Source organism: Arachis duranensis, chromosome 9 (assembly GCF_000817695.3).
Source record: "Arachis duranensis cultivar V14167 chromosome 9, aradu.V14167.gnm2.J7QH, whole genome shotgun sequence".
Taxonomy (NCBI): domain Eukaryota; kingdom Viridiplantae; phylum Streptophyta; class Magnoliopsida; order Fabales; family Fabaceae; genus Arachis; species Arachis duranensis.
The window spans coordinates 37,370,212-37,396,483 of record NC_029780.3 but is presented as its reverse complement, the minus strand read 5'-3'; the positions used below and the strand labels follow the sequence as shown (position 1 = coordinate 37,396,483).

Genomic DNA, 26,272 nt, shown 5'->3' with positions numbered 1-26,272 from the left:
AGGATTCTCTTGAGTTCCTTGTTGGAGACCTCAGCTTGTCCATTTGTCTGTGGATGGTAGCGGGTTACCATTTTTTGACGAACAGCATATCGCTGCATAATGGAGTTAAGTTATCTGTTACAAAAGTGAGTGCCTCCGTCACTGATCACTGTCCGTGGGACACGAAATCTACTGAAGATGTACTTCTGGAGAAATTTTAGCACCACTCGGGTGTCGTTAGTAGGTGACGCGATTGCCTCAACCCATTTAGACACATAGTCCACTGCCACCAGGATGTATGCGTTTGAATATGAGGGTGGAAACGGTCCCATGAAGTCTATTCCCCATGCATCAAACAACTCAATTTCCAGAATTCCTTGTTGTGGCATTTCATGATTATGAGGGAGGTTTCTAGCTCATTGACACTTGTCACAATTGCGGAAAAACTCTCGTGAGTCCTTGAAGAGGGTTGGCAAGTAAAATCCGCTTAGAAGAACCTTGGTAGTTGTTCGCTCTCCTCCAAAATGTCCTCCATATTCAGAACCATGACAATGCCAGAGAATCTGCTGGGTTTCTTCTTTGGAGACACAATGTCAGATTATACCGTCCGAGCATCTCTTAAAGAGATAGGGTTCATCCCACAAGTAGTATTTAGCATCATGCAAAAGTTTTCGAACCTGCTGTTTGATGTACTCCTTGGGAATGAACTTCATGGCCTTATAATTTGCAATGTTTGCAAACCATGGTGCTTTTTGGATTGCAAAAAGCTACGCATTAGGGAAGGTCTTCGACACTTTGGTAATGGGAGGGGGGCATCCCTGCTTTAGGTTCAATTCAGGATAAATGATCTGCCACTTGGTTTTCTAATCCCTTTTTATCCCTGATCTCTATGTCAAACTCTTGAAGAAGCAGTACCCATCTAATTAGCCTTGGTTTAAAATCTTGCTTGGTTAGGAGGTACTTGAGAACAGCTTGGTCAGTATAAACAATAACCTTAAAACCAATTAAATAGATCTAAACTTATCAATTACATAGACAACTGCTATTAGTTTTTTCTCGGTTGTGGTGTAGTTCCATTCAGCATTATTTAACACGCAACTAACATAATAAGTGATGTGCAGAAGCTTATCATGCCGCTGTCCCAAAACTGCTCCGATGGCATAATCACTGGCATCACACATCAGCTCGAATGGTAGGGCCCAGTTGGGTGCAGAAATGATAGGTGCAGCGACAAGCTTTGCTTTTAAAGTTTCGAAGGCATGCAGGCAATCCTCATAAAAAATAAAAGGAGTGTCAACAACTTGAAGATTGTACAGGGGTTTCGCAATTTTGGAAAAATCTTTGATTGCACAGGGGTTTCCCGAGAAACTTCTGATTGCCTTAACATTAGTAGATGGTGGTAATTTTTCAATTACTTCCACCTTAGCTTGATCGACCTCTATTCCCTTGTTTGAAATCCTATGACCAAGAACAATCCCTTCAGTTACCATAAAATGACATTTTTCCCAGTTTAAAACTAGGTTTGTCTCTTGGCATCGTTTTCGTAACAGTGCTAGATGGTTAAGGCAGGAGTCGAAGGAGTCGCCAAAAATCGAGAAGTCATCCATAAATACCTCAAGGAATTTTTCGACCATATCTGAAAAGCTGGAGAGCATACATCTTTGAAAGGTTGCTGGTGCATTGCATAGGCCAAATGGCATCCTCCTGTAAGCGAACACTCCATATGGGCATGTGAACGCTGTCTTTTCTTGGTCCTGAGGATATACTGCAATTTGATTGTAGCCCGAGTAGCCATTCAGGAAGCAGTAGAACGCATGGCCAGCTAGTCTTTCCAGCATCTGGTCTATGGAGGGTAGGGGAAAGTGATCCTTTCTTGTGGCGTTGTTGAGTCTCCTATAATCAATGCACATACACCATCCTGTGATAGTTCTCGTAGGGATCAACTCATTCTTTTCATTGTGGATCACTGTCATCCCTCTTTTCTTAGGTACCATTTGTATAGGGCTTACCTAGGGACTATCTGAAATAGGATATATGATCCCAACCTCCCACAGTTTTGTAACCTCATTTTGGACCACTTCCTTAATAGCTGGATTCAATCATCTCTATGGTTGCACAGTCGGTTTAGCGTCATCTTCAAGTTTGATTTTGTGCATACATCGAGTTAGACTGATTCCCTTTAAGTCACTTATGGTCCATCCGAGAGCTGTCTTGTGGGCCTTGAGTACTTGAATTAGCACCTTTTCTTCCTGCTGCTCTAGGGCAGAGCTTTTGATCATTAGATATGTGTCACCATCTCCTAAGAACACGTATTTTAAGGATGGTGGAAAAGGCTTGAGCTCGAGTTTAGAAGGTCTATCTTCCACTTTTGAGGGTGTTTAGCGTTTCCTCCTGCTCCTCTGGTTCATCCAGTTCATGCATGGCATCTTCAAGAATGTTGTCCAGCTCCTCCTCGAGTCTTTCAATCTCACGTACCTCTTCAACCAGGGGTTCTATGACATCAATCTTCATGCATTCCTCTAGGGGGGTCAGGGTGTTCCATGGCCTTGATAGCATTTAGTACGAACTCATCCTTATCGACTCTTAGTGTCATTTTTCCTTTTTGAACATCAATAATGGTTCTCCCTGTAGCCAGAAAAGGTCTTTCTAGAATGATAAAAGCATTCTTGTACTCTTCCATATCTAGTATCACAAAGTCTGTGAAAAATGTAAAAGGGCCAACCCTTACAATCATGTCCTCAACCACTCCTGATGGGAGCTTGACGGAGCCATGCGTATGCAAAATCCATGTTTGCTGAAACAGAGGCCATGCGTACGCATGGGAGTGCATTTGGCCCATCATGCATACGCATTGCTCCGTCCGTGTATGAAGCCTCACAGCTGATAACTTCTTCAATGGCAAGATATCTACCACCATTCTTCTCCTCAATCTCCAATGGTGAATATCCACCGATTAGCTTTCCGGCGTCACCACCTTACTACTGAGCTGCTGCTTCTTCTTCGCTGACAGCACCAAAGTTTAGTGCATCTGAAACCGACAACCGTCAGGAAAAAAGAAACCTAGATAGTTATATCCAAATTGGTTGAGCTTTCTAAATAAGAATAACATAGTGAAAGAGAATGATGACCGAGTAGCAGTAGAAGAAACACATATCGCAGTAACTATATTTGACATTGACATGAGAGCTTCTTCTCCACTGTGAAAGTTCTATTTGCCTCTGCTCCTGAAGCTTGGTTCTCCTTGTCTGCCTCCTCTGATTTCTCAGATCTTGCTCTCATTTTCTTAGCTTGTTTCAACACTCTCACTTAATGAATACTTTCTACCACTGCTCGCTAGCTTCCTCGATACGGACGAAGAAGATGATAGAGAAAACAAATCCGAGAGAGAGCGCGAGAAAAAAAAGAGAGAGAAAATCAAGGAAAGATCTGATTTTTAAAATTCTGATTTGAAATTTGTTCAATCATGCTCTGGTTTCAATGCAAGTTCAAATTTTGATCCTAAAAGAAAAAAAGCGTGCTCAACATGCAACTGATTTAGATTTATAAATTGACTTCGAATGCTTTTACAGGTGAAAGTTGTGTGAAAAAGTTGTTATTCTGCTTGTTTTTTTGTTTATATTTGTTATTTATTATATTTTTTGGTTAGCAAGGCACTTGTCAACCATCTAAATAAAACACTTGTTGAGTAAATAGCCTATACATTTGTCAAGCATTGAACCTACTATTACTCTCCTATTATATATTAAAATAGATAGATAGATTATGTGCTTGTTTGGGCGCCATTATTTTGATAAAAAAAATCTTTTTCTATTGAAAAAAGATCTTTTTTTTTATTTTTTAGTGTGTTTGGCAAATTTCTAGTAGTAAAAGTAAAAGCACTAGAAAAATCAGAAAAAACATCTTTTTTGAGAAGCTGTAATTTACATCTTATTTTAAAAGATCTTTTTTCCTTAAAAAAAAGATGTTTTTCATATAATAAATAAACAAAAAAGTACTTTTATATTATTATACCCAAACATAATTGATAAATAAAAAGATCTTTTTACATGAGATACCCAAATATAAAATTACTTTTACTTTTTCATAAGATCTTTTAAAAAAAGATAACTCAAAAAAGATCTTTTCTTGTAAGCTCACCCAATTAATAGATAGATAGATAATGTCAGTCGCACCTTCTTATCATTAATTAATTCATTCAGTAAAATAAGAATGAATCATGAGTTTCTGCAAACATTCTGATGGAATGACTGGGTGATAGAAAAGCATAAGAATTCATCAACATGAGTCTTGAGTGCACCAAGTGGGAGATGGCAGTGTGTGAGGTTACTGTTATTCACTCATGGTCTTCTCCATGCTCCCTTAGTACTTCTCTCATGTACTCTTTTGCTCAGGTCTCACTTCACCTTCATCTCTTTTCTTCAATGCATTCAAAAACGGCACTTATTTTTGAAATGCTTCATTTGTCGTTTTACCATCACAGAGGGATGATGTGGAAGTGCTTGATGAGCCTCTCTATGCTAATTTCCTTCGCGTATCAGGTCTTCATAAACCCTATAGGGACCAACTACTCTCCAAAATGGTATGTCTCTTAGGATAAAATAAAATAAATCCGATTATGAGTTCTCATTCATTTGTGTTAAACAGGAATCCGATGGAAATAAGGTTGTTAAGGACATCATTTCTCGTCCGGGAAGCAAGAAGTATAGATTCTGTAAGGTAAGGTGCAATTGGTGAAGAACTTAACTTTCATGCACTCAAGGTGTTTGATTAAAATCCTACATTAAGTTTACTTGAATTATTGAGTTCTAGGGGGCCCTGAGTCTATTTGGTTCGCTTGTGTATTCTTTTGGTGAGAATAATTCTAATGCCTTAATGATTTTTTGACACTTCAACTTCTACAGCATATGTCGAAACAAAAGGTTCTAGGTTTGACTGAAGATCTAATGAAGAATGGAAAGCACTTCATTCTCATAAGAAATCCTCTTGACATACTGGTTAGATTTCTTGTAAATAAGACGACGATTACTGCATTATTTACAATTTTTCAATCTTGAAATAAAAAATCCAATGCTGCATACTAAGATTGTTGGCTAGAGTGCTGGAATCCCACGAGCTTCATGTTTAAAAAATGCTTAAAAGATTCTGCAACCTGCATATTCATATGAGCAGCTTCTTTTGAAATTCTGTTATCCATTCCTCTGGACCTTTGTTGATGTTTATTGTATGCTATATTGATTTGGTGTGTGTGCATGTGTGTATTTCTCCAGTCATCATTTGACAATGATGCCCTTCCAACTTTTTCTGAGTTGGGTTTCGTGGAGCTAGTTTGTATATACAGTGAACTTTATGAGCTTGGAAAACCGCCGGTGGTTATTGATGCTGCAGAACTTCAACAAGATCCTGAGGTAAAAGTCATCTAGTTATATAAGTCTATGCAATATGATTTCTAAGATGAAGGTAAAAATCAAACATGTAACAATAAAATGGATGACCACATGAGAAACTGTAACATTAATGATGCTTCAAAATTAAATTCTATTATTGCTTGGTTAAAAGGAAAAGAAAAAAAGAAGCAAATTAAGAATGAAGACATCATACAGCCACTGTTACATCATATAAGCAAACCTCAATTATGTTTTTATCCTGCATCAATATCATGAATTTATTGGTTTGCAGGATACTTTACGAGGTCTTTGTAATGACTTGGAGATTCCTTATCAACCTGCTATGCTCAAGTATGAATAGATTTAAATTTTTCATCGCTAGACCTTGTGCTGCACTTTCTCTTGATCTTTTGTTATCAACATTTTCCTGTTTCCATCTCCTAATGATTGAAGAAAAAACAGAACTTGTCTATTCATTATTTAAGTGAAAAAGTTGGTGATATGAAATATCTGCAACAATTATTTTGCATACATAGATGAGAAGTGACAATTCAAATTTTAAACTTTCCAGATGGGAAGCAGGTCCAAAATCAATAGACGGCTTGTGGGCTCCTTGGCGGTACAAAACAGTACATAAGTCTACTGGTTTTAAGCAAGAAAGGAAGGATCTTCAGGTATGAAGTTGTTTTGTGGGATGCTGTAGGAATCAATAGTTGCACGGATTCCTGTTAATACTTCTTTTTCATTGTATGTACCCTTATCCAGTGTTAGTAATTGTTTGAGCTCATCCCATTTCGATATAAGCTTAAAGTATTAAGTTAGCCTTAATGTTTGTTACGACATAAACGACAAGTCCCTTATGGAAATGAAGATGACCATTTTAAGGTTGTATGATTGGTTGTAGGGGTACACAATACCTTTTCTAATGTTTTGTTGTGTTCTTATTTTCATTTCAGCCATTTCCCTTCTCTCTATATGCTTTGCTAGAGCAAAGTCTACCCCTTTACAATTTGCTTCGGCGCCATGTGAAAAAGAAGAGATCTCTTCTGAGCCCTCCTTTACCTCTTCCCGACCTTCCAGTTCCCGCAAATGAGAAATTGCTTGCATGGGTTGGTGATGAGATTGTGACACGTGAGAGTGCAAAGGTTCTCCTATCAGTAGAATAAAACATTTCTATGGGCGATGCACAAAATCTGATGGTTTTTAATTGTTACTTAACCTTTCAGGTTTCTGTTTTTGATTCGGTTGTCCAAGGAGGTGACTCAGTTTGGGAGGGTCTCCGTGTGTATAATGGAAAGATATTTAAGCTTGAGGGACACCTAGACAGGTAGTGTGATAAACTTGATAAATAGTTGATGCTGGTTTCTGTCATTTTATTCAGATAATGTCGTAACGGATTAACTGAAGATCAATAGATTGAATGACTCATAGTTTACTCTGGATTCATGATATAGTATTTTATTTTGTAACATGATCTGGTTTCCCTCACTACTGTTTGTTATCTCTTGACATTTATTGCTTCTCAACAGGATGTTTGATTCAGCAAAAGCTTTAGCTTTTGAGAATGTTCCAACACGAGATGAGGTGAGTCTGAATATGCCTTTATCATGCATCACTTCAAAAAAGGAGTGCTAATTCTGTTGTCTTCAGTCTTGATTTTAGTTTTTCATAGTGAATATTGTTGTGATGGCATTGCAGATCAAGGAAGCTATTTTCCAAACACTTGTAAGGAATGGAATGTTTGACAATTCCCACATCCGGCTTTCTCTGACACGGGGAAAGAAGGTTTTGCTTTCTCCCAGTTTCTCTCTGTAGTTTCAGTTATGTAGATTCCTCTTTTGTAATGAATCCAAACTTAAATTTATTCATCAAAGTTACCGGAATGTATGGTAGAAGCTGCAGGTTTTCAACTCGGTTTCTTCTATTTATTATACTGACCTGAAATCTCAATGATGGTAAAAACTGGGTCCATTAGAAACCTCTTGAATGAGTTGTGTCAAAAAAGTATAATAAATATCTAAGTGAAATTGATTGATACAATTGATGAAAATTAAGAGAGTCTGGTCTTATGTAAGTGTCCTACTGCCACTGTGGTTTATCAATGAATCTGATGTCAATATGCATAAGCCGAATGGTTAATCTATATTTTTATGTGGCAATATGTTATTCCATTTTCTTCAGCAACAGCTATGAAGTCATTAATCATAATAGTTCTGTTGAATAATCTTGCTTTTAACTGATGGAAAAAAATATTATTTTATTCTCAAGGTTACTTCTGGCATGAGTCCAGCATTCAATCTGTATGGATGCACATTAATTGGTAACGTCCTATCCTTTTACCAATTAACATTGATTTTGGTATAAAAAATATTTATATTCCCAAAAGATTAATTGTATATCAATGTTTGCACAGTTCGGCACGTCCAAAATTTTGGATTAGTAGACCAAGATCTGCTTTATCGTTTCCATTTTATTTATTTATTTGATTTTTGCATGGGCAAAAGCATGGGTATATTGGTATTAATTGCATACATGATTTTTGTTAAGTTTGGTGTTACCTGAAGAAATGGTGGAACTGCCGCAATGAATGTATAATGGCTTTTGATCTTCTAAGTGATAGAGAAATAACCTAGAATAACACCGAAACTATAAGATAAAGAAAAGAGTTTTCCTACTAGACTTCTAAAAAACCTATTTTTAGTAACCTAGGTAACTGAAAGAGTTTTCCCTACTAGGCTTTCAAAAAGCTTGTCTTTGATAACCTAGATCAAAGGAATAAATTGAAAGAACAAACAATTTCTTCATGCAGCAAGCAAAACAAGTTGTTCACCTTACTTGAATACATATAAATTCATGCTTCATTAGAAACTAGAGAATTTTATTCATCAAAATCGCATCAAAGTGTCTTAGAAAATTGTTTACATAGACCCCTAATTGACCGGTCTTAATGTGGGTCAGATCTCCCTAGAGTAAAACTATAAAATCTGAAATTAAACTAAAGATATGATTCTAGACTTGATTCTGATAAATTTAAATCAAATTTTATCTTAATAAATTAAGATTAGATTTTATTTAAAATTTAAACTCCTAAAGATATGCTAAAAACATCAAAACCAAATCAAATCTTTTAACGAGACCAAAAGTAAATCAAATTTAACTCTAAACTATCCTACTTGAAATTTGAACAGAAGATAAGAATCAGAATCAATTTTGAATTTAATTCTAAACTTTTGTCTCAGTTCATACCTAATGAACTTGAAACAAACTCTTGGGCTTGATCTTCTCTTCCTTGGCTAGCAATTGATTTGTTTCTTCATGTCTTGCTAAGTTCTCAAAGCTCTCCTTGAGCTTCTTTGGACATGCCCTAGTGATGGCACTGTCAGACGATTTTCATTTTGTCTGTGTTTGGATGTTCAGTTTGTCCTCGTGGGCATGTATCATCAAGTCCAATATTTGGTTCCAAAACAATTATATTAGCAGCCAGATTTTGTTCATGTGGCCTTAGACAGCATGATTTAGTCAAATTCTTATGATCCAAGTTAGGAATAATGATTTTTAGGGTTTATCATATTATATACAATGGATTAATAAACATGGGATGCTTGTAAGAGCAACAATTCAAGATTTTACACATCTAATGTGGAAGTTGGAACTATTTTGGTTTTAGAACAATGCCTCAGTTTTTTATGGAGCTATGAAGGAGGTTTTCATTTGAGTTCATTTTCTGCTTATAAATTACATTTGTTAAATTTATGGGTTATCCAATGTGCTCTTCAAATGGATAAGCAATTTTGTGCTGAGCATGGTCCCTCTTGAAATGTGCAGTTCTAGCTGAGTGGAAGCCCCCAGTTTATGATAATACACATGGTATAGTTCTTGTGACTGCTTCAACACGCCGTAATTCACCAAATGTAAGTTTCTTGTTTATATAACATTTTTAATAATTGAAATGGAGAAGGTATTGCATTGGCTATGCCAATGAATGCATTAGATTCATTTGAAACTAACAAAATTCCTGTTTGAGCTACACACTTTGTTATTCTATCAATTGACCATGTCCCCTTTTTTCTGTTTCATACCAGACTCTGGATTCAAAAATTCATCACAATAACCTCCTTAATAATATACTTGCAAAGGTATTTTCCTATTTTCCTAATGAATTATTACATGTAATGTATGTAAAAATATGTTGGGTGTTGAGTTTGAGTGGTACCGAGTGCTGATAGATTATCTTACATTGGAATTATGATGGTTGTTGAGCTAATCATGAATTTAGAAAGGTGTATTCTTCAAAAAAATATCAATCTAGAGTACTGAGCACACTATCTTAAAAGATAAATAATTGCAACTCTCTTTTTTCCTTGTGCACGCTGATACATTCTCAATTTGGGAGTGTTTACGATAATTGATTACATTTTACTACAAGAGGAACTGTTGTATATGATAATTGATTAATGCAACCATGCCGGAGACCATAGTTATTAAAACTTTGTTATGATGATATGCTGCCATTCTGAACAGTACTCCTTATTATATTGTTTTTGTCCATTGCAGATTGAAGGCAATAATGCAAAAGCAGATGATGCAATCATGCTTGACAAAGATGGTTATCTGTCTGAAACCAATGCAACAAACATTGTACGCCATTATAGATATATGAAAAACTTTGAAAGGAAGAAGATAATCTTTAGCATAGATGACCTTAAATATTGAAGATTGATGAATGTCAGTCAATTCAATGCATAATTTATGCAAAATCATCTCCCTACAAGATCCATCAGTACAAACAATTTTTTTTTGTTAATTTTCTTCACCTAGGTTGTATACTAGAAGTGTGGAAAATTCCGTTAAGTCCCAATACTTTAGAAGGATTATATGATTCTCCTTTTATAGTGATTTGCTACACTTCAAATTATTTGTTGCTTTGCTTGGTGCAGTTCATAGTTAAAAAGGGTCGTGTCCTAACACCTCATGCTGATTACTGTCTTCCAGGCATTACTCGAGCTACTGTAAGTTGTGTAAATTCACTCTTCTTTTTATACCGATTTAGATTTCACTAAAAAACAAAGTACTAGAATTACAAGGGGTTTTTATGCTCCAATTAGTCATGCTAAAGTTTTAGGTTAAGTAAAATATAGTGCTCAAACGATAAGTTTTCATTATGATTGTCCAAGACCAATTGTGAACAAGAGAATAGTATTAAAGGTGTGCAATAAGTTCTATATATACTTCAATACTGGTATTATATGAAATATTTTGTACGACTCTTACCAAACTACTATAAATTGAGGTATATTGTAGCAAATATGTTGGAACATCAAAATACACGATGACTTTCCAACCCCGGTGATAACTATATTTTGTACTCTTACTCACCTTTTTAATTGCACCATTTCTTGGCATAAAATAAATTTTTGAAGAACATAAAAGGCAGAATGGCAAATACTTTTTTCTCCTGCCTAATTAAATTCTTAAGAATGTTCACCAAGTATTTTGGCACTGATGGAACTCTAACTGTTTCACAATCTAAGGTAATGAATCTTGTGGTGGAGCAGCAGTTGATCTTAGAGGAGCGGAGAATCAGCCTATCAGAAGTGCATACTGCAGATGAGGTTTACCTATAATATATATTAACTTACATAGCTCTTAAAATTTTTTAGTTTTTATTTCACTGAATGGTGTTTATAATTCTGAAATGTCACACATGAGATGGTATGATTGTATCGGGAGAATACTTGTAGAAACTCTAATAAGAAAAGCAGATCAAACAAAGGGTAAATAAATAGTAGTGTTCTAGAGGGGGACAACAGGGTTCTTGAGAACCCATACCAGGATGAGACAATTGGGATGAACTGCGGCGAGATCTTCCTCCTTGACGGGATGGCAATCTCTCCAATTGTGGGAATTGGTAGTGTCAGTAGGAGATCTTTCAAGATACTATCAGAGAAATTGCATGATCTTTCCAATATCTTGGAGGATCTACATTGTGATCATATTAATATCAGACATGGTCTATAATGGGATATTATATAGGGTAAAGGGTTTTTTGTTGTAGCCTATGTGATTACACCTAATGGGATTTTTGTTGTAGCCTATGTGATTGTGGCCAACTTATCTAAATTAGGGATTACAGCCTAGATACTATTATAAAAAATCAATTGTTGATCCATGTAATGAAAATTCTAAAGTATTTAATGTTGGATTTGAAGTGCCTAACACAACTCCCCCGCTTTTATACACTTGGGATTATCCATTCACCCCGCCCCCTCTTCTCATTTCAAAGCTTCAAATTTATGTTGTTCGTTGTAATTTGAAGGCTGCCTTTGCCTTGCAGATATGGACTACAGGAACAATGGGAGAACTAAGCCCAGTAAGTGCTCTATACCATATGAATTTTGTCTGATATGCTAATCTGGCATGAATACTATATAAATTACTTGGTTTTGTTTTCAATTCCCCCTAGGTTCAAATTTTGACTCCATTTGGACTGTATTATATTTAACTTGATGTGCATCTAGGATATTTAACCAGTGATGGAGAATTTTCAAAATTAACTAGAGTTTTCATTGGTAACCATGATTTTCAAAATTTTGAAAGCATTTTTATGTGTCTTTGATACTAAATGATGTAGTCTAGATCCCTTAGAATTTGATGACAAGCATGATAATTGGTAATACAGGAACTTTAAGGAAACAATAAAGTCAAATGGCATGAATAAATTCCTACTCACAGTATCCAATTAAAACTTCCTACTCACAAAATACATATTAGTTCCCAATTATGGCATCCATAATTAATCATCATAATAAAGGAGATTAAGTGTTATAAATAGTTAAATACCTAGGGAGACAAATAGTCTATAGTTTTCCCTTTAAATCTAACAAAGACCACAAAGAGGAAAGTGTGAAAAGAGAATTTACACTCGTATTTCACAAAGTTAGATTGTGTAGTGTGTTTTATTCTTTTGGGGCTCTAAGGTTGTGTGTCTCAATGGAGGCAACATATGTGACTAGGAGTGGGGACTTTGTTCTAACTTTTAAGACAAAAATTAAAAAACAACAGACATATTATGGAGATATGGATTAAAACAAAAGTTTTCTATATATCCTAGAATCTTTGTCTCTTTGAGTAAATTTCCATAATAGTCTATGAGATTCACGGGATTATCCGATTTGATCCTCGAGGCTCCAATTGCACCATAGTGGTCCCCCAGATTCACCTCCGGGCACCATAGTGGTCCTTGAACATGTTTCCGGCACTGAGTCAGATGACGGAGTGGTGATGTGGCCACAGTGTGCCATGCTGGAGATCCCAATGGCTAGATGATGTGGCAAAATTGCAATTGGACTCAATTTAGTTCCTCCCCATTATAAAACCCTAATTCATCTCCCATCTTCAGATTTCCTTCCTCTTCTTGTAACTCTTATTTTTCTTCTTCATAATGGAATGTGTATGATCGTCTGCAGTTAGTTGAGGTTGAGAAACTATGATGGGAGGTGGGGGCAGTGCTGCAGCCAATTCGATTAGGTAAATTTTTGTAATTTGTAGTCTGGTGAGTTAAAAACTCAAATTTGGTGTTAATTGGCTTTCGAACAAAGTGTGGTTTTGTTAGAGGATGAAGCGGAAGCGTGGGCATATAAAGGGAAAGGGAAGGGCAGTAGCAAGCATGTAGTGAGTGGCAATGAGACTCAAAATAAGGAAGAAACCTCTGCTTTGGAAGATTATGGTACTAATAATGATAATGATGATGATAAGGATGATAACTTTGGAATGGAGGTTGACACACCTTCCTCAACTGGGACAGATCAGTAGCATTACAATATGGCCAGCATTAATCCCGATAGCTCCATTGATAAGGCTGTGGGGAAGCCGCTCGGGGTTGGGCGAATTAAGGTGAAGCTCAAGACTCCAAAGATGTTGGACTCCCATTTCCAGCATACGTCTTCGGATGCTTCGACACATAGTGACACCGATAAGAGTAGCGAGCAACACGGCTTTGGCAAATGAAAGAGTATTTTCGTATGATTAGGAATTTTGCACGATATTTTCCGTTGGTAGTATAGTTCCCAACCAATTAATAATACTCAAATCAAATTTAAAAATTTTTGGTTGTTACAAGACAAATCCCAATGAAAATTAACCGAAGTATTTAAATTTTGGGTCGTCTCACAAGGAATTGCAACGAAGTGGTTAATTATTGGCTATGAAGGAACAATGAGTTTGATTTATAAAAGAGCAAGAAAATAAATGGCAAGAAAAATAAAACAAGCAACTAAATAAAGCAAGTAATAAAGAGAGATATTCATGGCAATGATTGAGAGTATAGGCTCTCTATCCTAGTTACTAATCATAACAATAATTAACAAGAATTTATCTTATTTCGTCATCTCTAACATCGGAAGAAGGTATAATGTTACCTTCACAAGAGAGAAAGTCAAATAAGACTAGTTAATCTCAATCTAAAAATCCTAATTAACTCACTAATTGAATTAGCAAGAAATTAGAGTCAATGGAAATAATATTAACTAACAACTCTAGATCACCAACGTGAGTTGGGTCTTAATGACTTAAGATAACCTAATTACTTTTTCCAAGTTAAGAATGCTCAAAAGTCTATTCTAACATCCAACAAAGCATTTTGTCAAACACTTAGAAGATATAAAAGGAAAGCATAATAAATTGTAAAGAAAGATAAAACCTAACAATCAATTCCAAGAAAAGTAAGATCAACAACTCAAATCAACAATAAAAGAACATCAAACATCAAATTGCTTTAAAGGAGATCCAAATCCAACATGAGTGCATGAACATAAAAGAGGCATAAAAGATAATTAACACAACAAACTAAGAGAATGAAGAAATAGAAATAAGAAATTGTAAAGGAAACAATAATCAAACCCTAGATCTAAGATGCAATCACTCTAAGAACCCTAATTCTAGAGAGAAGAGGGAGCTTCCCTCTCTAGAAAACTAACATACATGATGTTATCCTATAATTAAGTGCTCTCCCCTTTTGCCCAAACTTGAATTCTACATCAAATAGTTTCAAAAATGAGTTGGATTGGGTTTCAACAGGTCCAGAAATCGCTCCCAGCGAATTGCCCTTAAGTTGGTCACATGCCGCTTGTCACGCGTACGCATGGGTCACGCGTACGCGTCGCTGACAACTTTCTTGGCGAATTTGCATCTCGCGCACGCGTGGGGTGACGTGTGCGCGTGGCCTTCAGTTAAGCAAATCCTCATTTCTTCATGAATTCTCCATTTTTGCATACTTTTTTTTCATTCCTTCAACCCAATTTTTGTCTTTTAATCCTGAAATCACTTAACAAACATATCAAGGTATCGAATGAAATTAAAGTGAATTAAAATTAGCTATTTAAAGGCCTAAAAAGCATGTTTTTACTCTTAAGCACAAATTAGGAGAAATTCACAAAACCATGCTATTTCATTAAATAAATGTGAGAAAAGTTGATAAAATTTCCCAAATTAAGTACAAAATAAACCACAAAATTGGGGTTTATCAAACTTCCCACACTTAAACCAAGCATGTCCTCATGCTAAACCAAGAAAGACAAGGAAAGGGATATGATCATTTATTCAATGCTAATAAACTATATGCACCTATTTATATGAATGCAGGTAAATGCAAAATGATTCTATCTACTTGGTTAAAAGTAAATCAATCTCCAGAACAAGTAGGGCTAAGGTCATATGGTGATTCATAAATCCTACCAATTCAAATATCAAAATGAAGTTCAAATAGACTTGCAAGAGGAAAGCTCATGAAAGCTGGGAACAAGGAATTGAGTATCGAACCCTCACTAGAAGTGTATCTACTCTAGTCGCTCAAGTGTATAGGGTTGATCACTCAATTCTCTTCTAATCATGCTTTTCAAGATTTGTTTTTCGTCTAACAATCAACAATTATTCAATACATGCATATATTTATCATGAGGTCTTATTCATATGATCAAGTGAGTTTGAAATTTGAATCTTTGATTAACCTAAGCTCTCACCAAACGCATATGACAACCTATACAATTCTAATACAATACCTAGCTACCCATGATTCACACTTTTTCATATACTCATGCATTTTTTTAATTCACATTCTATATGCATTGTTATTATTACTTTATTTTGGGATATTTTGTCCTCTTTTTATTGCATTTTTTTTATATATTTTTGTTTCTTTTATTTTTCTATTTTTTTCTTCATTTTTTTCACATTTTTTTCTTTATCATTTTTTTCACTAAAGTATATACAAACGTATCAGTGCATATGGTTTTACATATTTAATGTATGAGTATGTACCTAATTCCCAATATTTTCAATAAAAATACAAAGTACACTTTTACCTCAATCAATGTCACAAGTTTTCCATACCCAAATGATACACATCTTCACTAGTCTAAGCTAATCAAAGATCCAAATTAAGGAACATTTATTGTTTTTCACTTAGGGGTAGTGATGTGCTAAAATTAAGAACAAAAGGGATTAAATAGGCTCAAAATTGGCTAACCATGGTTGATGAAATGTAGGCTATTTGGGTAAGCGAGTTAAATGAAATGATGGCCTCAATCATATAAGTGCATGTATACATGGAATAATGGACATATATAATCAAACAAATCAAAGATTACAATCATAGAAAGAGAACAATGCACACAAGAATACAAATAAGTGGTTATATGATGTAACCAAACAATTGGGCTCAAAACTCACATGCTTGTATTCTTAGTTCAAAAACTATGTTCTAAAATAAATTCTTCAATCAAGTTCAACAATTTTTTTTTCAAATTGGTAGAGTATCCTAAAAACAGTTTCTTGGAAAAGAAATTATCACCCTAACCAAGTAGTCCTAACATAAAAAGAAGTGGTAAAATATGTACAAATTCTAACTAACATGCACCCTATTATACAATGTAACAACTAATCTAACATTGGTGTTGAAAAATGTAGTGGTTATCGACGGAGGTCGGTCATCGACCGAACCTCCCCACACTTGAAGATTGCACCGTCCTCGGTGCATGCAAAGAAGAGCAAGGTGGACGGATTTCTACAACTGATGAGTTTCTTCAAAAGATTGTGCGGAAGGACTTGTTTGTTGCTTCATTTAAAAATTTTTTCATTGCTTTCCTTCTTGGTGGCCAACCTAAAAGGAGAGGAAAAAGAAAGAAAATTAAGCCTACAACAAAGATAGCAAAGCAAATAGAATATAGGCGGGGACTAATGCCAAATAAGAGTAGGGTTCTCAACTACATGGTAGCTACAACATATAAGTGAGAAAACAATATAAGTTAAGGCATATCAATTAACACTTGATGCAAGAGTATAAAGCACAAATAAATGGCATGAGGAGAACACTCGAAGCATCAAGTTCGGATAAGAAAGAGTGGGTCATGAAAGACAATGAGTTCATATCAATGCATAAAGTATGCAAGAATCATCAAAGGTTAAACATTGATTTAAAAGTTTCATCACCCAATAATATCAAACAAGTCAAGAAGAACCAAGATAATCTAAGAAATTCTCAACAATTGATTAGGAGAATTCAACAACATTATTAAAATAAGGATCTTAGAAAAGAAAAGAAGACAAGTTATAAAAACAATTAAAATGCAATGAATAAAAGTATACAAATGCAACATATAAAAGAAAATGAAAAATTATGAGAAGTGGAATTTTAAAAAGAGAAAAGTAAGAAAGTAAGAAAGAAGAAGGAGAGAAGAAGAAAGAGGAAAGAAGAAGATATGAGAAAGAAGAAAGAAGAAAGAAAAGAAGAGAAGAAGGGACAAAGAAAACAGGGCAGAGACGGGAAAAACAGGGCGCGGAAGGTGACGCGTACGCGTCGGTAAGCAGGAGAGACAAGCGACGCGTGGAATGCAGAAAGTCCAGCGCGTGGGTGTAGATTATGCTATTCGCACAAATTCTGCACCACTCCAGCACAACTCTTGGATTTTTGTACCAGGAGTCCCAATATGGCATACGACGCGTACGCGTAAGCGTGGCTCGCCATTTTTTTTTAACATGAAAACAGAAACAGGGCACTCTCCTAATTTACAAGCATTTTAAAACAATCAAAATTTAAATTTAACAACAAATCTTTTTAGTTTTTGAAAAAATTTCAAATACAAAACATGCAAAACTTACACTTCAAGCAAAATACAACAACTATTCTAATCAAAACATGAATCTAACAAACAACCTAACAATCAAAGCAAAATGTATAAGAGTATAGAAATTAAGAAAACTACCTATAATGGCAACTCAATTCATTAATTGATTATATCTACAAGAGAATGGAAAGAGATTATCATGGTGGGGTGTCTCCCACCTAAAACTTTTAGTTTAAGTCCTTAAGTTGGACCATTGATGGGGTCCTTGATGTGGTGGCTTATGCTTGAATTAATTCTTGAATCCCTACCAATGTTTGCATCTCCAATGTCCACTGGGATCCCAAATTAGGCGCATAAAGCCCTCAAGTAAGCTTAAGTAAATGACAAGACCCCAAGAGTTATGATTGTTGAAATGAATTCCGGGGTCCCAAACTTTGTTCTTGCACCCATCTTCTTGTTGACTATCATAGTTAAATCTGGGTGACAAGGGTTGTGAATTTTCAATTAAGCATCCAAACATTCTCCTAGACCTATGCAATTTGGTTCTACACTAACCATTGCTATTCAACTTCGAGCGTGCAACCATCATGAACTTAGAGTGATGTTTGCAACTACTACACAACTCTCTCCTACTCTTAACTCCACAAAGAGCTCTAAGTTGACCATCATTTTCAATCAAACCATATTCAAGTGAGAAAGTAAAGATTAGGGATAAGAATTTTACCTACTTGAATGTTGTGTTGGATGATGGTGACTTTGGAAGGGGGACCTCCCCACACTTAGCCAATGCGAGATACATTCCCTTGTGCTCTTCCTTTGCAACTTTCACCTCTTTGCAAACTTCTTCAATTTCAATTCCTTGCTCATCAACTTTTTCTATACACCCCTCATTGCTCAAACCATGTGTTGGAGGTTGTGCATGGTCCTCCTTGTCATCAATTTCATAACACTATGAGGGGGTTCATCAATTCCAAAAGATACATTGGTTGGTGTGGAATCATCTTCAATAATGGAATTTACTTTTTGCTCAACCTTTTTCTCTTGGTAGCTTCCTTCCAACTCGATCTCTTCTTCATTGCTTACCAAGTGTATGGGAGGTGAGGTATCTTCTTTTTTACTCTCTATGTTAAGCCCAATGGGAGTGGATTCAATTGTAGATAGGAACTCCTCAATGATTGAATCCATCTCTTGATCAACCTCTTCAAAGTCTTCAATCATGATATGCTTTGGAGGTTACGCACCCTCCTCAACATCAATGTCAAGCTTTTTGGAAGAGGGCTCTATGATTCTACATTCCCATGGACTTTCAACATCTCCTAGGTTTTCAACTACTCCTTCCATTTCAATCATTTCTACCTTCTCCTCTTGTTGCACTCCTTGCTTCAACTCCTCTTCTCCACCTTGAAGCTCCAAACTCATTCCCTCACTATGCTCCTTGATTGCTTCTCCACATTCAACAATGGGAGTGCCTTGATCCCATATGCTTAGACGGGAGGAGACCATGTTGCGAACGACTTCTGTCACGGTGGCAAGCACGGCTTCTATCTTCTTGAACTCCTTTTGTGTCTCTTCTTGCCTTTGGAGGTAAGAGCTAATATCTCTTTGTTGTGCTAGCTTGAAGGCATGGGGAGACTCATCCATTGGAAGTGGTGTAAGAGAGGGTTCATTGTTTGGGAGAAATGACTCATAATTGGAAGGCAGTTCATCATGGTAAGGGTATGGAGATGAGGTATATTGAGGTGGTTCTTGGGAGTAATTGTGTTAGAATGGTGGTGGTTCTATATATGGTTCATGTGGCTCATAAGGTGGTTGGTATGGTGGGTAAGGATTAGGGTCATATGGAGGTGTTTGGTGGTAAGGGGCTTGTGAGTAAAGTGGTTCAAAACTATGTTGAGGGGGTGGTTCATAGGCATACGGTGGTGGTTGTTGACAACCACAATGAGGGTCACCACATCCATTAGATTGATATGCATTAGGGGTGGAATTATACCTATAAGGAACGGAGGAGGTTGTTGTCAAGAAGGGTGATAAATTTTTTGAGACTCTTCCCACCTTTGATTGTTCCATCCTTGATGCATATTATCATTGTTGTTTTCATTTCCTACAACATAATTTAAGCAAAACTCATAGCTAAAAGGATGAGATAGTAGCAAATAAAACAAAAGCTAACAAAAATAAGCAACAAAGCCCTAAAGCTAACAAAAACTAACAAATAAGCAAAATGCAAACATATTCACAATATTCACAATAGCCAATAATATAACACGATTGCAAGTCCCCGCCAACAGCGTCATAAATTTGAAAGAGTATTTTCATATGGTTAGGAATTTCACACAAAATATTTTCCGTTGGTAGTATAGTTCCCAACCAAGTAACAATACTCAAATCAAATTTAAAAGATTTTGGTTGTCACAAGTACAAACCTCAATAAAAATTAACCGAAATATTTAAACTTCGGGTCGTCTCACAAGGAATTGCAATGAAGTGGTCAATTATTGGCTATGAAGAAACAAGGGGTTTGATTTATAAAACGGCAAGAAAAAAAAGCAAGCAACTAAATAAAGCAAGTAATAAAGAGAGACATTCATGGCAAGGATTAAGAATATATACTTTCTATCCTAGTCACTAATCATAACAATAATTGACAAGAATTTATCTTATTTCGTCATCTCTAACATCGGAAGAAGGTATAATGTTATCTTCACAAGAGAGAAAGTCAAATAAGGCTAGTTAATCTCAATCCAAAAGTCCTAATCAACTCACTAATTGAATTAGCAAGAGATTAGAGTCAATGGAAATAATATTAACTAACAACTCAAAAGTCTACTCTAACATCAAACCAAACATTTTGTCAAACACTTGGAAGACATAAAAAGAAAGCATAATAATTTGCAAAGAAAGATAAAATCTAACAACTACCAATTGCAAGAAAAGTAAGGTCAACAACTCAAATCAACAATAAAAGAACATCAAACATCAAATTGCTTTAAAGGAGATCCAAATCCAACATGAGTGCATGAACATAAAAGAGGCATAAAAGGAAAATTAACACTACAAACTAGGAGAATGAAGGAGTAAAAACAAGAAATTGTAAAGGAAACAAAAATCAATTCCTAGATCTAAGATGCAATCACCCTAAGAACCCTAATTCTAGAGAGAAGAGGGAACTTCTCTCTCTAGAAAACTAACTTACATGGTGCTATCCTACAACTAAGTGCTCTCCCTCTTTACCCAAGCTTAAATTCTGCATCAAATAGCTTTAGAAATGAGTTGGATTGGACTTCAGTAGGTCCAGAAATCGCTCTCAGCGTATTGCCCTTAATTTAGTCACGTGCCGCTTGTCACGCGTACGCGTTGCTGACAAAAAATTGTGATTAGTTTTTTACAGGTGTTTAACGCCATAATGCTTTTTGGAACCAGGACTATTTTAATATCATTGACACTGCAATTGATTTTGGAACTATATGCAGCAATCTTGTAAAGAGAGATAAGTACATGAATTCTGAGGATGTTTATAGGGATGTTCAATACATTTGGACAATTGTTATAAGTATAACAATAAAGGTGACTATATCTTGGACCTTGTGAGGTGAGTGAAGAAGAATTTTATGAAGTACTGGACTGCAGCTAGGTTATATTATGAACTACCAAAAGGGACTAAAGGTGAGACTTCCGCATACCCCTCCATTATTTCTTTCTTTTGTGAAAAGGATAGGTATCAAGCATTTAGCATTTAGTGAGTTACAAGAAGAAAAAGAAGAGTTACAAGAAGAGGAAGGCAATCTGAAGATTGGAGATGAATTAGGATTTTAAAATGGAGAAGGATTAAATTGGATCCAATTGCAATCTTGTCACATTATCTAACAATTGGGACTTCCAGCGTGGCACACTGTGGCCACGTCACCACTTCGTCATCTGATTCAGCATTAGAAATATGTCTAGAGACTATTATGGTGTCCGAAAGTGAATCTGGGAGACCACTATGATGCAATTAATACCTCAAAAATCAAATCGGGTAATCCTGTGAATTTCAAGAATTATTATGAAAATTTACTCGTCTCTTTATATCTGTATTTTGTTTCAAAGAGTAAAATGCAAACACAATCTATAAGATAGATAATAGATCTAGCCTTTCCATCATGACATTCGTTAATAAGAATGCTTAATATTATTAAGCCCAATAACAAATTACGTATTAACCAAAACTTTGTGCTACAATTTAATTACTATAATTCTAATTTTATACCAATCATGCAAATAATCCATGTGGCTTTGAATTCGCGTGACAACTCAGAATTTTGATATTTAGATTAGCATGACTTCTTGCAGCACAATATATTTCATAAAGAATTAAAACGACGAGCATATAAACTCTTGTATGGCACATATATATATAGGTAGTGAAGGTTGATGCACGCATCATTGGTAATGGAGAAGTAGGACCAGTCACTAAGAGATTACAAGCTGCCTACAAAAAATTGACTCAAGACTCTGGTGTGCCTATACAAAACTGCCACAAGAAATGAAAAGTAATGTACAATATTTTCATGCTCTCAGCCTATTTTAAAAGCCTTTTTCATTTTTCAAAGAATTTGCTACACCAAAAATTTTGTCCTTAATTTCAAGACGATCTATGTTTTCCTTTTCTATTGTACGTTTGGTATTGAAAACTGCATCAATTTGTGGCTCATTTTTTTCTACGTGAAATTTGTGTGTGTTTCTGCTAGAAATGGGGTTTATTTGGTATAATTGCAGGTGAGTGAATGTTGCAGGTGGAATAAGCCCAACACGTAGCTATAATTATAGATTTCACCTTTAAGGATGGGTCAGTTTCAACCAATAGCCTTATAACCTCAGCAACCATGTCTGAGTCCAACTTGAAATGATCCTGTGAGATCGTTTCTTGGTGCACGTGTGTCTACCGTTGTATTTCCATATCTCTCAACAACCTTTCTTCCGTAGATTGCTGCGACGACCTTCTAGAATTGTATTTCATTTTGATCTTGAACTCTCCATCCTTAGGATCAACAACACTTATAGAAAAAACAAATTCTCACTCATCAATCCATCCAAAATATAAATTAAAGAAAACATATTGCTTACTCTTTATCTACCTATGTTTGCATATCCAAAAAATTCCGGTGCATGCATGATATCAAGATCTAAGCTACCTATGGGTGGAAGCATTACATTTTTCACGATGACTTTTACTCCCCATTACCATCCTCGTACTTGTCACTGGCTTTGTAGGTAGCTTCAAAGTCATCATCGCTATCACTGTTCATTCCTTCATATATTTCAGCTCTATCATTTTTCATGTTTGAGTGATGTTGAAACCCATCAGCAGCTATATGTTCAAACTCAATATACAACTCAATCTTTAGTTGTTGCACCTGAGTTTGCTGGTGAATATAAAATGTACGGTGCAAACTTGCTTCATCAATGATCGGCATGATATCAAATTGTATTAGCCCACTAAATACGATAATGTGATTCCTATACAGAATACTGTTCACCTTCTTTAAGATATCACTCTCTATACTTTGACATAGATTGTACTATAGCTCTGCGAATGTCATACTGCATGGAACCATAAACGAAATTGGATTTTCATCCGCAAAACTCACCCACTCATGTATTTTGAATAATCCCATAGTTGTGATATGCCATCATATTTGTGGTATCCTCCATGACACCACTAACACACTAAAACAATTCTCCTTACAATGAAGTAAATGGTAATGCGCTTTGCTTTTATAGGCAGAACGCTCAACATGCCTCTGCGTGTTGGCTAAGATTTCGCCACATGACCAACACGCCCTTTGCATGTTGGCTTGGATATTAACACGTCGCCAACACGTCCCCCTGCGTGTTGGCTTAGATCTAGACATGTGGCCAACACGTGTCTCGCGTGCTGACTCAGCGCGCCTCCTAGTTCAGTCTATGTTTAACTACATCACCAGTTATCGAAAGATTTGGTTAGCAAAGTAGAAGTCGATCAAAAAAGTTTTCGATGGTTGGAAGAATCTTACTAAGCTTTGTCATTGTGGTGCACCGTAATGGTTTATAAGATCTTGACTTAGTTGTTTAAATTGAAACACAACCCAAGTATAATGAGAGTGAAGAGGTACACGGTGTTGGGATACTCCACTGGATATTCTGGAGTTTCAATCCAAATATTAGAGCATTCTGGCATTGTGAGCATTTGGTTCAAGTTGTCGACACATACTTTTATGAAAAATACAAAGATGTCTTTCTGGTTGCAGTTGCACGAGATAAGAACCCAAACATTGTGCCTATTGCTTTTGCCCTCGTAAAGGGGGAGACTACTGATTCATGGTACTTTTTTCTCAGTAATTTACGAAGGCATGTTGTTAGGAAAGACGACGTGGGGATAATCTTTGATTGACATGAGTCAATACAAGCAACAATAAATCGTAACAATGGTGATTGGCAACATCCAAGAGCATGGTGGATGTATTGCAGTAGGCACATCAATAGCAACTTCTCAAAGGTGTTCAAGGCTCCGTACTTGCATATGCTTGTTGTCAATAGAGATATTTGACGTTACTGTTATTTCCACTTATGATGTGTTGGTAGTGCCTAATACGACCATGTACGATGTGATTTGCAAGCTATTCAAGGACATCGGAGGAGTGCAACAACAAGTACAAGAAGTCGCAAGAGTGAGGTCAACATATGCCTGGCGGTGCGACAACATTGAATTTCTCTAGTGGGTATTGGCATTTGACGAGGGACATCGATGGAGATCACATGACAAACCTAGTCGACTGCATTAATTTAGTGTTGAAGGGTGTCCGAAATCTTTATGTGTTGGCTTCCACAAACATATTATAGGTTGAATGGACTATTTAAGCAGAAGAGTGGTGAGACTCATGAGTGCAAGCATGCCAGATTTACTTACTCTGAATTTGCCACTCAGAAGATAGAAGCAAATATGCAATGTGAAGGAAATATAATTGTGCACTAGTTTGATAGAAGAAATGAGGTGTTTAAGGTGCGCAAAATGGCTAGTGAAAAAGTGTTAGTAGTTGATCTTGCGCGGCGGGTGTGACTGAGGCCACTTTCAAGTGGAGCGACTACCTTGTCGTTCTGTTATTGCTTGTTGTGCTAACTAGTACCTTGTTGGTAGGTGTATGTCAACTAGGGGGGTGTTCAAAACCGATCCAGACCGAACAAAACAAAAAAAATCAAGAATCGACAAATCGAAAACTGAAAAAATAAAAAAATAACGTTTTGCTGTTTTTTTTTTTGCGATTTGGTTCAGTTTTCGATTGAGACTGAAAACCCTAACCGAATCGAACCGAATCGGTCACAAAAAAATTCTAAAAAATCAACCCCCAAACCCAATGGGCCAAACATCAGATAACCCCTAATAGCGCCACTCTCAGTGTTTCACAGTCTCTATCTAATGAAGGAAGACCAAGCTCCAAGCCCCAGCCGCCAAACCCGTTCCTCCTAGCATCATTGGCACCCACAAGCCACAACACCGTTTTTGTCGCCGCGTTTTCCTCTTTTCGGCGCGGTCCTCTCTCCCTCCCTTCCTCTTTGGTCGTTGCGCTTCCCTTGCCGAGTCAGATATGGAGCCTCCGAGTCAGGTATTCAATTTCTGTTCAATGTATTTTTTTAGTGTATTTGTTCATTGTTGTCCATTGTTCATTATTTGTTCATTGTTGCTGATTGTTGTTCATTGTTGCTGATTGCTACTAATTTTATTTTGTTGTATTTCTGCTTCTATTTTTTTAATTATTTGTTCATTGTTCATTGTTGCTGATTCCTAGTATTTGTTGTTCATTATCTGGTATTAGTCTTTGGCAGGATATAAGAAGCGAATTTAGAATCAATATAATTGATGAATTGAAGGTGCAATTGTCCAAGGTAATGCATCCTGGAATAAGTCTAAGGTCATGATCATCAAGTAGGTATTTACTTTCTATTAATGATCTATTTTATTGACAGGTCAACAAGAAATGTGATAAATGTGGTCATGGTGAAGCTACCTTCTATACCAGACAGGTAAACTACCATTTATTCTATATAATGAAAGATTTGCCAGTTTAATTTTGAAAGCTATATTATATATTTGTATTCCTAGTTTATTTATGTGAAATTCTTGTAATCTTTAGATGAGATCAGCAGATGAAGGGTAAACTACTTTTTACACGTCTCGGTTGCGGCTTTCAATTTCAAGAGAATTAGGTGGGCACAATGTATTTATGTATTTCCTGGATTTTTTTTTGAGAGAGCGCATTTCAATTGCAAGTTATGAAGTTTTTTTGTACCATGAAAGATGTCTTGATCATTCTAAATATACTGACATAATAGTATTAAAATAGAAAGGAAGAATTTTATTGTTTTTAATATACTTTAGATCTTTTATCTGTGTTATTTTGTTGCATAATGCAATGACATTTTTGTTAGTCTTGTGTTATTTTCTGTCATTTCATTGAGTTAGTTCATTTGTTTTAATACATTTAGGAATTCCTCGACACGTGCTGTGAAATTTTGATGCTGAGTTTCATTTATTTTGATTTCTTTTGTCATTGAATTTCATTGGATCAAGACTTTTGTTAGTTGTTATGTATTTGTGTTCTATGATTTCAATGTTATGACTTTCTAAAAAAGTATGGCAGTTTTTCTTTGAGTTGATTGAAAAAACCGAACAAATCAAACCAAACCAAACCGATTTCGATTCGGATGGTCTTGATAAAACAATTGAACCAAATCAAACCCTAGTTTATTAGAACTATTGGATTGGATGAGTTTTCT

At 35.9% G+C, this 26,272-nt stretch overlaps 1 protein-coding gene across 10 annotated transcripts; it reads left to right on the top strand.

The window, feature by feature from the left end:
- The first annotated feature begins 4,188 nt into the window (after positions 1-4,188).
- On the top strand, positions 4,189-25,854 carry LOC107465441 (branched-chain-amino-acid aminotransferase-like protein 1). 10 transcript variants are annotated; one of them, XR_001587346.3, is made up of 21 exons: positions 4,189-4,370; positions 4,460-4,558; positions 4,624-4,695; positions 4,881-4,973; positions 5,247-5,384; positions 5,656-5,714; positions 5,935-6,037; positions 6,320-6,508; positions 6,590-6,690; positions 6,893-6,947; positions 7,062-7,148; positions 7,632-7,683; positions 9,189-9,274; positions 9,446-9,499; positions 9,918-10,001; positions 10,301-10,372; positions 10,895-10,975; positions 11,698-11,733; positions 25,312-25,381; positions 25,463-25,519; positions 25,630-25,853. XR_001587346.3 is itself a non-coding variant. In XM_021130407.2 (21 exons), the coding sequence occupies exons 1-21, from the start codon at positions 4,260-4,262 to the stop codon at positions 25,651-25,653; spliced, it is 1,677 nt and encodes a 558-aa protein (XP_020986066.1). In that variant the 5' UTR covers positions 4,189-4,259; the 3' UTR covers positions 25,654-25,854. The 10 variants fall into 10 exon arrangements, 7 of the variants coding, with proteins under 7 accessions (XP_020986066.1, XP_015939902.1, XP_052110428.1 ...); XR_008002725.1 differs by lacking the exon at positions 25,630-25,853 and adding an exon at positions 21,880-22,011; XR_002367177.2 differs by lacking the exon at positions 25,630-25,853 and adding an exon at positions 21,880-22,011 and having other exon boundaries at positions 25,322-25,381; positions 25,463-25,477.
- Positions 25,855-26,272: the final 418 nt, after the last annotated feature.

Excerpts from the sequence above, each read along its gene's own strand:
- LOC107465441 (XM_016084416.3), top strand. The coding sequence starts at position 4,260 with ATGAGTCTTGAGTGCACCAAGTGGGAGATGGCAGTGTGTGAGGTTACT. Across the intron at positions 4,559-4,623 it reads ACCAACTACTCTCCAAAATG|GAATCCGATGGAAATAAGGT; the intron begins GTATGTCTCTTA and ends TGTGTTAAACAG. Across the intron at positions 6,948-7,061 it reads ATGTTCCAACACGAGATGAG|ATCAAGGAAGCTATTTTCCA; the intron begins GTGAGTCTGAAT and ends ATGGCATTGCAG.